General features: G+C 41.3%; 1 protein-coding gene across 1 annotated transcript; it reads left to right on the forward strand.

Annotated features, from left to right (window-relative positions):
- Positions 1-4,684: 4,684 nt before the first annotated feature.
- On the forward strand, positions 4,685-10,521 carry LOC147967874 (uncharacterized). The gene is made up of 2 exons (XM_087522575.1): positions 4,685-5,209; positions 10,375-10,521. Exons 1-2 carry the CDS (start codon positions 4,697-4,699, stop codon positions 10,519-10,521), a joined length of 660 nt encoding a protein of 219 aa, XP_087378701.1. The 5' UTR covers positions 4,685-4,696.
- Positions 10,522-14,018: the final 3,497 nt, after the last annotated feature.

The following is a 14,018-nucleotide window of genomic DNA, read 5'->3' on the forward strand; positions in this document are numbered from 1 at the left end:
GGTATTGAGAATCTAGAAATTAAGAATAGATGCCTTCTTAGCAAGTGGCTGTGGAAGCTCTCAACGGAGAATGATGCCATGTGGGCTCAAATCCTTCGTGCCAAGTACCTCCAGACAAAAACTTTGTCCCAGGTTACAGTCAGGCCGACTGATTCACCCTTCTGGAAAGGTTTGATGAAAGTCAAACAAGCTTTTTTTAATAGGATGAGGTTTGCTATTGGAAACGGCTCTAGTACACGTTTCTGGGAGGATACTTGGCTCGGCGAAACACCTTTGGCCATCCAATATCCGTCTTTGTACCGTATTGTTCAACGACGTGAAGTGTTCGTCGCCTTGGTATTTCAATCTACCCCCCTTAATATTTAGTTCCGACGGATGCTAGTGGACAATCGTTGGGAAGAATGGCTCCGTTTAGTTAGGAGACTGATAGAGGTCCAACTATCTCAACAACCCGATGAATTACGCTGAAAATTGACTAGGTCTGGAGCATTCACTGTTAAATCAATGTACATTGATGTTATTAATTCGAACTCCATTCCTACCTCTAAGCATGTTTGGGCTGTCAAAATTCCTTTGAAAATAAAAGTGTTTATGTGGTTTGTCCATAAGCAAGTTATTTTAACAAAGGACAACTTGATAAAGCGTAATTGGACAGGACCTACTAGGTGTAGTTTCTGTGATCGGGATGAGACTATCAAACATCTCGTTTTTGATTGCCCGTTGGCCAAAGTACTTTGGCAGACGGTCCACATTGCTTTTAATATCAATCCACCGAATTCTGTTAACGCGCTATTTGGGACATGGCTTAATGGGATTAAGCCTGACTTAGCGAGACACATTCGGGTTGGAGTTTGTGCTTTGCTGTGGACTATCTGGACTTGCAGAAATGTTTTGGTTTTTAACAGAATATCATGTATACATTTTTTGCAGGTTTTATTCCGCACTACGGCTCTGATCCGTTCATGGTCGCTACTCACCCAGACGGAGGCCAGGGAGCATTTGGTTACTGGGTCTTTTCGATGGGAGATGGTAGCTCGGGATATTTTCAACCGGTTCGGATGGCGGTCATGTAATAGGATAGGCATGTAGTTTACCTATCTAGTTTTAGCCAGCCGGTTGTGGCGTCTGTTCATGGCTAGTGGGTGTTTCTAGCCTTCTTTGGCTCTGTGTGAGCTTTTTTCTTTTTTTCTTATTACTTTTGGAGACCTTGGAACCATGTTGGCACTGCGTTATTTGGTTAATAAGATGGTCGTATGCATCTTTCTGATGTAGAGGCCGGGGAATTCCCCCTTTCTGAAAAAAAAATGTGTTTCTTGTTTTTTTAGTATTAACGTCAACAGCATCAAGTCCATCCTGGCTCCACGCGCCACTTTCCTCCTTGGTTCCATGCACAAGCTGAAAACCCTTGACCACGTTGTTACTCACAACTTGATCTTCCTTGGAACAAGGGTTGGCCGTATCACAAATTTTTCAAATGAAATTTAAAATTTGAATGAATTTGAAATTTACTCTGCTCATGATTTGATAAATTTGAACTCATTTTCACTAAACGCACAATACGGTCAAACATAGAGAAATATACTAAAAATTCCTACATTAATTAGAAAATGCTAGCCCTCGACCCGTTGGACCTATTAAAGGTATTAATCCACGAAACCGTTCAATCTACGTAACATAACTATATGGTAAGTTCATAGGGGTTCAGATGAAATGATCTTGTTTTTTTTTTTTGAACAATCTATGATGATTCTTTCCCCAAATGATCGAATTACAGATGATCTTGTGATTTTTTTTATTTGCAGGATCTCCGTGTACTTCGGTTTGTTCTGCTCATCGCCATTGTCATCTGCATTTTCTATGAGTTGAACCACGGATTATGCAACGCAAATTTCATATAGGTGATCAAGCTAACTGGAACATTTGTTATTCCCCTTTTGGTTTTGACTAATTAACCTACAGTGATCATCTTGTTTGTGTCCTGTTCGGACATACTAGAGTTGCAGGCAGTGGCGGAGCCAAGGGGGTTGACCAGGGGCACCCCCCCCCCCCCCACCCCCCCACCCCCACCCCAATCTTTTTTTAGTATTTTGGAAAAAAGAAGAAAAAGCCCATATAGAAGCCCACTAGCGGTCAGATTGGCAAATTGGCCTCTGCTCTAGTCTAGTGAAGTTGGGCGCTTCCTATTCGGCGCGTAGGGCGGCGCCGAGCAAGGCAGCACAAATCTCCCCCCCCCCCCCCATACGCTGGATGTCATATGGCACATTTTATGTTTTTTTCTTTCATTCCTACCTTCTTTTCTTTTCTCGTTTTTTCATTTTTTTTTCATTTTTTACTTTCCTTTTTTTCTCTTAGTTTCATGTGTTTTTGTGAATTTTATTTTTCAAATTAGTGAAATATTTTTGTCCATCCTATTCAAAAATTGTTCATCAACGTAAACAATGTTCATCGAATTCATTTTTGTTCATTGGTATTAAAAATGTTCATAAAAATTCAAAATTTGTCCACATTTTCGAAAATGTTCATCAAATTCGATTTTTTTCATCAATTTAATTTTTTTCCATCAAATTCAAATTTTGTTAGTTAAAATAAAAAATTATTCATCCAGTTTGTTTCACAAAAACTGTTTTTCTAACTCAAAAAATGTTCCTCATATCCAAAAAAATTCACCATAATTTTTAAAAAGTTCATCAAATTCAAAAAATGTTCATCAATATCCAAATTAAATAGAATTTTTTAAAATAATCATGAACATTTTTCAGATTCCTGAACATTATTCAAATTCAGGGACATTATTTGGATCCACCAACTTTTTCAAAATTCTTTTTTTTTAATTTTGGAACCATTTCAAAATACTGAACTATTTAAATATAAAAAAAAATGGAAGAAAAAATAGGGGGCGCCCTGTGCCGCTCATGGGCCGGCCCAAATGGGCGCGCGAGGGGGCGAGGGGTGCGCGCTATGACCAAGTTTATTAAAACGTCAAACATCACTAACTTTGACCAAGTTTGCATGGAAAAATATTAATAACTATAAAACGAAATCAGTATAATTAGATGTTCATGAAATATATTTTCATATTTTTCTTTATTTAATATCGAGAAGTTGATATATTTTGCTATAAACTTGGTCAAACAGAAAAATGTTATGTTATATAGAACTAAGGGAGTATAAGATTATTTTTGTGATAATTTTTTTTGTCTACTTCGTTTGGCCCATCTATACCCAAATCCTGGCTCTGCCCCTGCCTGCAGGTTCTTTGTTACTTCGGTTTGGTATATGGTCATCACTGTGTCAATTTAGCTCCATCGATTTATTTTTCTTCAAATCATATGCGAGGGATTAGCTCGCTAGGTTCCTGATTTTCTTGTTGAACGTTGACATGATTCACGTGTCGAGAGTTTTAGACTTTTGATCGATTGGTTCTTCATATGCTCAGAACAAATTAAACAATGACTGTCACACTTTGTTAACGCAACTAGCTGACTATATAGGCTCAGCTAGTTCAACAACATCTGACCAATTGTTTGTTTTAGAGCAAAGCTAAAGCAGATTCCTGTAGACGAGTTGGTCTCTTACTTGTCAAAGTAAATAAAGAAGGAAAAGCAACAGAGAAATGGTTTGGGTTTGTTGTCCTCGTCTAGGAATTAAGGCCAACTCCAGCGCGTGACCCATTTCTATCCCAAATCGTATGTTTCTATCTGTTTGGGATAAAACGGACAAACTGAACGACCCAACGCACCAACGCATAGGAGCATACGAACGTTTCGTCCGGTCCATGTCCGCTTTTGCCCCATTTCCAGACCAAAGTTGCTCTCGGTTTGGGGCCAAAGCGGACAGAAAGCGGACGTCTTCATGTCCTCGTCGTCCGTCTGTGTCCGTCCTCGACCCCGCCTGCCACTCTCTCCTTTTTTGTACCTGGCCCATCATACGGACAAAATCCGGACAAAATGGGTATAGATTTAGGGTAGCAGCGTTGGGCGTAGCGAGTTTGTGCGGCCTCTGTCCGGCGTTTGTTCTCCCTATTTCTACCTCATACGGACAAAATCCGAACAAATTGAGTATAGATTTAAGGTCGTGCGGTGGAGTTGGCCTAAGAAAAGAGTGGAGAGAGAAAGAGGATGCCTTGAAAACTTGACACGGTTGGATCGCACATGATGCATCATCACTTTTGTCTTGGGAAAACTTGCAGGGTTGGGCAACACATGATGCCTCGTCACTTTATACCTTTGTGAAGGCATGCCATCTTCGCCATCAACTTTTTTTTAACAAGGATCAAGCTGAATTTTGTCTTCCATTCTAGCATGTGTGTGTGTTGAGCTCATGCACGTATTTCCTTTTTTTTACATCCAACTACAGTACAAAGGAAGAAATTGTGTGTGCAGCAGCTGAGGCTCGACACGTGGTGGGTGTTGGGGCGGGCCCACGTGGCGTGGCTTTGCTTCGCTGTGTCTCGCTCGAATCGCCTTGATCGGCTCCCTCTTTAAAAAGCTCCAACACGACCCTCAGCATCTAGCCACTCCTCCGTCTCGATCGAACGTTGGAACTGGGTAGCTAGCCTGTGTGCTTTATTTTCTCGCTGAAATCTTTTCCGTCTTCTTCATCTTCTTCTTTCCCGTTGAAATGAAATCAAGATGAGACTGACAATTGAACTGATAGTGTGCTCTTGTGTCTTGTCCTAGCTAGCAAGCTTGGACCCATGGACTCCCCGCAAAAAAGGGTTGGATCCACCATGGACGCCGACTGCAAGACGACTCCTCTGCTGCCTGCGAGTGTGACCGCGGCCAAGAAGGCGACGGCCTCTCGCCCGACTCCGTTCCCGGAAGCTGTCCGGCTGGTCAGCATCTGGGCGCTCTCCACCGCCTGCTTCTTCCTCGTCTTCTTCGCAATCTCCTGCGCAGTTGCCTACGCACTCGACCAGGTAACAACTCCGATCCGTCTACGTACGTACTTAATTTCCCTTGGATGCCGGATATTCCCACCGATCCAAGTTCGTGTTCGTCTGCCGTGCGTCTGCGCCGAGCCGACAGACGCGGACAGTGACGACTTCATCGCGCTGGTGTACTTGCCTGCGGCTCAGGCGGCCGCGGCAGCGCTGGCGCTGCTGCTCCCAGGCCGCCACCGCCGTGCCCTCACGTGCCTCGCGCTCATGGTCGCCATCGTCGGCCATTATATGTTGGTCGCCGGCGCCCTCCGGTTGCTAGTTGCCCCCGTCACTAATAGAAAACGGACCATTAGTATCGGTTTGTAAGGGCCTTTAGTGCCGGTTATGAAACTGGCACTAACATTTCGGCACTAAAGGCCCCCCCTTTAGTACCGGTTCAGCACGAACCGGTGCTAAAGGGGAACCACGTGGCACGAGCCAGCTCTGGGGGCTGGGAGCCCTTTAGTACCGGTTGGTAACACCAACCGGTACTAAATGGTTGTGGGTTTTTATTTTATTTTGTATTTTTTAATTAAATTTGTGTTATCAATTTAGGATTGTTTTACGTTATAATGAGTTGTAGTCGTCATCATCGTCATCATCATCGCATATTAATAAATAAATAAACTCTAGCTAGCTAAAAATCATCGTAGTCGTCTAATTACCACTATTTAATCATCATAGTCATTACCGCGCTAGCTATCTAATCATCATCAACGCTGGCTAGCTTAAAAAGGAAACATTCACTTTGTAACAGAAGCAAAGATATCATCAAGTTCAACATAATCGTCACCAAGATCGAAGTTCAGGACACGGACATGAGACAAGTACTAATTAAGAGCATGAATTAGTAGCTACTGATCCTGCTACTCCCTCTCAGGTAGGATAGCATAGAACATGTATAGCTCTCCTGATTCATCATACTGAAGCATGCAGATGAATCTGTCTCCTAATCTTGGATTGCGCTTCACCTTACTGCCCCCTAGTACTTCTCTGCGATCGTTAACAATTTTGCTCCAATCTTTCACTATTAAGCATTCTTCGCTTTCAGAAATCCTGAATGCACTCATGTGCAATGTAGGAAATCTTGGTCGTAAGCTAACCATTGACATGCGACCTTTTGTCTCGATCCACTGAGGCACAACTGTCATCGGAAGTCCCTGTTGAACAATATCGTATAGTAATTAATATACTAAGCAATGAAAGTTTAGCTTCAAAAATAATGTATGCAAAAGATGCACTAATTAAGGACAAATATTTAAAATCTTACCATCTTTTGATTATAGATGTGACCGTAGTTCAATACGATCACCATTGGTCGCACGTTTTGAGTACTAACATTTCTAAGTTTAGGAAAAAAAAATTGTCTTGAAAGTATTAAGATCCTCAAGCCATGAAACATAATGACTTATCTCCTCGCAATTTAGTTGAGCCCCGGGGCAGTAGTAGGTCCTGTCTATCAAGCGTCAGACATGTTTGCTTGAACGGAAATAAGCTGACAATACAAATTAGTTGTCAACTATTTTTGAATAAACTGTATGAAAGACATAAACATATGCATGCATGGTTGAGAAAAACTCACCAAATGATAGAACTGGAGGCGTTTGCACATCGACCCAGATGTCTATATTACCTTCAATATCATCTTCCGGACGAATATCAAAGGTGATAACCATATCAGGCTCAAATGCATAAGCCTTGCATAGTGCTTGCCAAGTTTTGCATTTAAAATGGGTGTATGTGTCTCCATTATATAATTTGACGTTGAAAGTATACCCATGCTCCGTCTTCAAGTAACTCTCTTTACCTCTATATCATCTATAGCACTAAAACCTATCTTATCCAAGACAAAAATTCTTGCATGGCAGGGGATGCGCTAGTAAAATAGTGAAAATTTAAAATTATAAGTTGAAGCAAATGAAGCATAAGTTTTGCATTCAAATAATAATTGACAAAGTGACTTACTGTATCAACTTTGAATGTCTCATCCAGCTTGATGCTGAAGCGCCTACCATCAACAAGGAAATTTTGGTCGCACAGGCCGCGCTGGTCTTCACAGTGTTCGCACAAAAAAAAATCTTTTTCGTCGTCAGATGACATTTCCTATGTTCATATAGGTGAAACATTAAACACCTATATCTAGCCAAATATATATTCATCTAACATTTGACATTAATATATCTAACTATATATTCAATTGACATTACTATATATTTAACTTTTCTATCTAATTCATCTAACATTCGACATTAATCTAACATTTATATAAACTCAAAATATATAAAAAATTAAATAAACAGAAAAACTCATTAACAAATAATATTTTAATTAGATCATCAAATCTCATATACCTAAATTTTCTTACTAAAATAAACTAGTTATATTAATTATTCAACTAGTTCTAATCTCATATACCTATATTTTCTTACTAAAAATAAACTAGTTATATTAATTATTCCACTAGTTCTAATCTCATATACCTAAATTTTCTTACTAAAAATAAACTAGTTATATTAATTATTCAACTAGTTCTAATCTCTAGTTCGACAATTTTCTATCTAGCTAGCTAATTCATCTAACATTCGACATTAATCTAACATTCGATCATCTAATTAACTTTTCTAAAAAACAGAAAATAAGTAAAAAAATGTGTGTGTGTGTGTGTATGTGTGTGTATATATACGTATATGTGTGTACGTATGTGTGTATGTGTGTGTATGCGTGTGTGTGTGGTATATGTGTGTGTGTGTGTGCGGCCCCGTATGCCGCCGCCCCGTACGTACGAGCGGGGGCGCCGGCGTATGGGGCGGGGGCGCCGGTGTGTGTGTGTATGTGTGTGTATGTATGTGTGTGTATGTGTGTGCGGGAGCGAGAGAGAGACGTACGGCCGCGGCGATGGCGACGGACGGCGGCGGTGTTCGAGGCGGCAGCGCGAGACGACGACAACGACGGGCGGCGGCGGGGACAGCGACGATGACGACGGACGACGGGCGGCGACGACGGGATCGAGCGGCGCGCGCGGCGGAGGTTGGAGACGAAGTGGGGATGAAACTGAAATTTTCGTAAGAGCTATATATATAGGATGGGCCTTTAGTACCGGTTGGTGGCTCCAACCGGTACTAAAGGCCTATTTTCGCCAGGCCAAGCGGCGGGAAACGAAGGCTTTTAGTACCGGTTGGAGCCACCAACCGGTACTAAAGGGGGGGCCTTTAGTACCGGTTGGAGCCACCAACCGGTACTAAAGGCCTTGCGCTGCCATCCCAAAGTTTAGTCCCACCTCGCCCGGCGAAGGGCAGCCGCACTGGTTTATAAACCCAACCGCGGCTACCTCTTCGAACTCCTCTATATAGCAGGCTTCTGGGCCTAATTAATTAGGGCGCGCTGCCCTGTGAGTCTGCTGGCCCTCCTGGGCCTGCATTTGCACACCCTAGGTCTGGTAGACCCACAGGGCAGTGTGCCAACAAATTTGTTATATAGTTTTTTTCTTTTCTGCATTACTTATTTTCTTTTATTTATTTTTGAGTAGTTTTTATATAGTTTTTTCTTTTCTGCATTATTTATTTTCTTCTATTTATTTTTGAGTAATTTTTTTGTATAGTTTTTTTATTTTCTGCATTATTTATTTTTGGATAGTCCGAAACCCTGATACTCGGAAAGAGTTTGTCCAATTTGTACACGAAGTGCGTCCAGTTTTTGCCGTGACCCTCTCTACTCTTTCGCGCATGCTATGCGGGTGATATGATGATACCATGCTAAGTTTCAACATTTTCAGGATTCATTTGTAGTGATTTTCAATTTCACGGTCATTTAGCTCTCTAAACAATTAGGTAAATGACCGAAAAACAACAAATGATGTCAGAACATGTTGGAAATTGATGACGCCGCTTTAAATGTTGCATACTGAACATAAAAGAAGTCCGGAGTTTAAATAAGTTATTAAAAATAAAAAAGAGGTGCAATGTTGGTTAATTTGCTTCAAGCCATTCGGAATAGTGTAGACTGCACTGCACATAGCTCAGTGCAATCTATGCTATTCCGCAAGGCTTGAAGCTAATCAACATGTAGGTGAGCATTGCAACTCTTCGTCATTGTTTGTGCACTCACGGCTTATAAACCGCTCATAGTGCCTCTCTCTTGGCGAAGATCACAAGATAGTTTGGTTAAATTGCATTACTTGTAAGTCCAGTTAACATGGATGCTTATGATGCAAGAGCAATAGCAAAAGTGAAAATTTGACACAAATAGGTAGTTGTGTAACTAAAATAGGTAGGAGGAGGGATAGCTCTTATGTCACAAAAAAGAAGTTGTATCAAACCTTTTATGTCGGATCTAAAACAAACCAATCGGTATCGCCATCATACAACCCAATCGTGGCTCGTGATGCATATATATGCATATCAAATGCACGGTTGGACGTATGATGGCGACTCCGAATGATTTGTATTCAGTCGATGAACTGGTAGATGTATGCAGTCGATGAACTGGTAGATGTATGTAGAAGATGAACCGAAAGACTTATGCAGGGAAGGCGAGAGGTGGGCTAGCTATATATAGGGTCGTCTGGCTCACAAAGTGATTGTGGTAGTTTCGATCCAACGACTCACATGAGCTAGAAAGAAACACACAATCCGTGTGATTCTTTCTGATTGGTGGGATGCACATTAGTACCCACTCCGGACTCCGAAACCCTGATACTCGGAAAGAGTTTGTCCAGTTTGTACACGAAGTGCGTCCAGTTTTTGCCGTGACCCTCTCTACTCTTTCGCGCATGCTATGCGGGTGATATGATGATACCATGCCAAGTTTCAACATTTTCAGGATTCATTTGTAGTGATTTTCAATTTTACGGTCATTTAGCTCTCTAAACAATTAGGTAAATGACCGAAAAACAACGAATGATGTCAGAACATGTTGGAAATTGATGACGTCGCTTTAAATGCTGCATACTGAACACAAAAGAAGTCCGGAGTTTAAATAAGTTATTAAAAATAAAAAAGAGGTGCAATGCTGGTTAATTTGTTTCAAGCCATTCGGAATAGTGTAGACTGCACTGCACATAGCTCAGTGCAATATATACTATTCCGCAAGGCTTGAAGCTAATCAACATGTAGGTGAGCATTGCAACTCTTCATCATTGTCTGTGCACTCACGGCTTATAAACCGCTCATACTGCCTCTCTCTTGGCGAGGTGGGACTAAAAGCAGCTTACCATAACCTCATTAGTACCGGTTCGTGGTAAGAACCGGCACTAGATGGTGATGGTGGGGCCATAGCCTGACCGCAGGCTGATGCAGCCTCTTTAGTACCGGTTCGTGGCATGAACCGGTACTAAAGGTTCGCCACGAACCGGTACTATTGATCACCGCCACGAACCGGCACTAATGTACATATTAGTGCCAGCTCTAATTCAAACCGGCACTAATGTGTTTCACGTTTGACCATTTTTCTACTAGTGCGTTGCCGACCCTGGGCAAGGATACATGGTCGCCCTCGACATCCTTGCCAGGATCGGCTGGGTCGTGGGCATCGTCATCTTTCCGGCGGGCGACCTCGTCAGTTTCCTCTTCCTGGCCCTCTCCTTCTGCGCTTCTGGGAAGTGAGGATCGAGGAGCAGAACGTAGGCAGCCGATCAATTAGTTGAGCTGAGGAGGCACTGATGACTGACTAATGAGTACTACTTCTATCTAGCTATATATGGAATTATACTCTGTTGTTGAACTGGACAGATATCCCTTAATTAGCACTTCATATACTAGTACTAGTAATTTGCGTAATGTGGGGCGTATATATAATTAGCCTGGATTAATTGTGGCCGTCTGATCTGATCTGATCGAGATACAATATCGAGTAGTATTGACGAACAACCTACGGAGCCTTTGATGTAGCATTGCAGTGGTCATTTTGTTTCTGTTATGTTAAGATGTGAACTGAACGAGCCTGTGATGATCTGAGCCTGTAATTAGATGTGTACTTCAGTTTGGTATGGTTACCACTGTGTAAATGATGGATCGACTTAATAATATATGCTGGTTTTAGCCTGTAATCTCGCTCTCCTGCATGCATGCATGCATGCATGCATGTGTTTTTCAGACAAGGAAAAAATGTTCAGATTACATGGATGCATGTACACATCAGCCCTCCTATGCCTTTCTGCTGCACAAAGAGCAAAGTTGCTTCTGTCTATTGTTTACAAGTGCTAATTGTGTTATGTACATGTTGGGCTTGCAGAATCACACATGTATATTCTTCCATGTACCATTGGAAGTTCTGAATTTCAGACAACAAAGCACACATGTTCAAGTACCTATGGCAGTTCTTGAACTCAGTTGATTGCACACATCCTTTTTTTTCGTGAACGATTTGGATTGTATTAATCAAGGTAGTTGATTGCAACATCCTGCATCCTCACATTACTAACCAACCAAGATGACAAAAGCACACGCTACACATGCATACATTAGCCGCATGGATATATTTTTCATGTCCCAACTATGTAATTTGACGCAATTTATTTGTTGGCCTTGTATTTGTATCTCAGTAATCAGATGTTTAGTGCAGCAGCAGCAGAATGTATTATTACTATAATTTTTTGATTTATGTACACATTTAAATTAAAGTTTGTGGGTGTACTTATATAAAATAATGTTCAAATTTTCACAAAATTAGATAACTTATTTAAAAATTCACAGTTTCAGAAAAATGTTTCACGTACATGTTATGATGCAATTTCTAGTGAAATTTCAGATCATTTTATTTGTTTTTAGTAATATCTCAATTTATTTTAGAAAAACTGAAATGTAATTTAAAATTTAAATGTATTTGAATTTTACTCTGGTCATGATTTCATAAATTTGAATGCATTTTCACTAAAGGCATAATAGGGGTATAGCATAGAGAAATATACTAAAAATCCCTATATTAATTACAAAATGCTAGCCCTTGATCCGGTGGACCTATTCAAGCTATTAATCCATGACTGTTCAATCTACGTAACATAATTATATGGTAAGTTCAGAGGGGTTTAGATGAGATAATCTTTTTTTGGAATAATCTATAATAATCATTTCCCTAGATGATTGAAATGTAGATGATCTTGTGATGGTTTGATCTGTAGTACCTACGTGTACTTCAGCTTGTTCTGGTCATTCGCATATTCAATTTATGTGAAACTGTGTTTAGCACCGTGGGTTATGGAGCGCAAATGTCATATATGGGATCAGGCTAAATGAAAAATGTCATATCAAGCTAAATGAAAATATTTGACGTTCCCCTTTTGGTTTTGACACATTAACCTACCATGATCATCTTTTTTGTGCCCAGTTAAGTTGTTGATTGTTCGCGTACTTCAGTTTGTTCTACTCATCATTGGCATTTTGTGTGTGTTGCACCATGGATTATGCGGCACAAATGTCATACAGGTGATCAAGCTAACTAAAATATTTGATATTCCCCTTTTGGTTTTGACTCATTAACTTACCGTGGTCATCTTGTTGGTGTTATGTTAACATAGATTGGATGATCCTGGATGGTTAGTATGGTCAGCACCGTGTCAATTTGGCTCCATTGATTTTTTTTCTTCAGATTTAATATGAGGGGTTAATTCGCTAGTTTCTTCATTTTGTTGCTGGATGTAGACATGTTTCATGTGTTGAGAGTTTCAGACTTTTGGTCGACTGGTTTTTCATATGCTCAGAACAAATTAAGCAGCGACTATCACACTTTTGTGATGCAACTAGCTGGCCATGCATGTAGGCTCGGCTAGTAAAGCAACATTTGATTAATTGTAGCTTTTAGAACAAAACAAATTCCTGTAGCCGAGCCGGTCTCTTACTTGAGGAAGTAACGAAAAAAGAAGAAAAACCAACAGAAAATGGTTCGGGTTTGTTGTCCTCATCTAGGAACTGGAAAAAGTGTAGAGAGAGAGAGAGAGCTCGAAAGATTGATGCCTTAAAAACTTGTGGAGTTAGATAGCACATGATGCCTCATTACTTTATGCCTTAATAAAAACTTGTAGGGTTGAGTAGCGCATGATGCCTCACCACTTTATACCTTAGTAAAAATATGGCACTAGTAGAAAACAGGGCTTTGGTCCAGGCCGGGTCAGCCCATTAGTCCCGGTTCAGTCCAGAACCGGGACCAATGTGGGCATTGGTCCACATTGGTCCCGGTTCGTGAGCCCAGGGGGCCGGCCGGGCCATGTGGGCCATTGGTCCCGGTTCATCTGGACCTTTTGGTCCCGGTTGGTGGGATGAACCGGGACCAATGGGCCTCGCTCCTGGCCCACCACCATTGGTCCCGGTTGGTGGCTTGAACCGGGATCAAAGGCTCCCCTTTAGTCCCGGCTCATGTCACCAACCGGGACTAATGAGGTGCCTATATATACCCCTCGTTCGCGAGCAGAGCACCCAGTGCTCTGTTTTTCTCCGGCCGAGGGGGAGAGGGCTTGGTGGTGCTCTAGCTCACCTCCTATGCACACAAGGTGTTCGATGGAATGCCCGAGCCACACTACTTAAGCTTTCTCCTCTCCAAGCTCGACCTCCAAACTCCATTTTCCATAATATTTGTCTAGATTTAGTGGTCCGTCACGCCCCGTCCCCGTCTTCACCGCCGTCGATCACCCGCGCCGAGCTCATCGCCGGCACCACCGTGGTGAGCCTCTTGTTCTTATCTTCTTTCTGAAAGGAAAAATATTCTTACTTGTATGTTTACATAGATACTTGTATTATTTTCTTACTTTTATTATTGCATCTTATATAGTAGGATGGTTTTGGTATCCGCCCCCGTCGGCCCTCGTCCTGTCTATGATTCGGATGTGGTATATATATTATCTTTATAACTATTGGTTCATTTATTGTTTATAAAAATTATGCCGACCAACGTGACACAGATTTTATTTATGGTATGTGAATCGGAAATGCCAACCGACCCTATTGTCGAGAGGTTAAATTTAGTTGAAGAAGAAAACAATTTGTTGAAGGAAAAAATAAAAAAAAATTGAGGAGGAGAAGATGATATTGGAGTTGCATGTTGCAGATGTCGTCGATGATCACAAGATCAAGATGGATGCAATGTGCTTGAAGATTAGAAAGATTAGAAA

The sequence above is a fragment of the Triticum urartu genome, chromosome 5A (assembly GCF_056163025.1).
Source record: "Triticum urartu cultivar PI428250 chromosome 5A, HENAU_Tu73, whole genome shotgun sequence".
NCBI classification, from domain to species: Eukaryota; Viridiplantae; Streptophyta; class Magnoliopsida; order Poales; family Poaceae; genus Triticum; species Triticum urartu.

Bases quoted from the DNA above. Each gene is read 5' to 3' on its own strand.
- LOC147967874 (XM_087522575.1), top strand. From the start codon at position 4,697: ATGGACTCCCCGCAAAAAAGGGTTGGATCCACCATGGACGCCGACTGC. The intron at 5,210-10,374 runs GTCACTAATAGA...TTTTTCTACTAG, and splicing joins TCCGGTTGCTAGTTGCCCCC to TGCGTTGCCGACCCTGGGCA.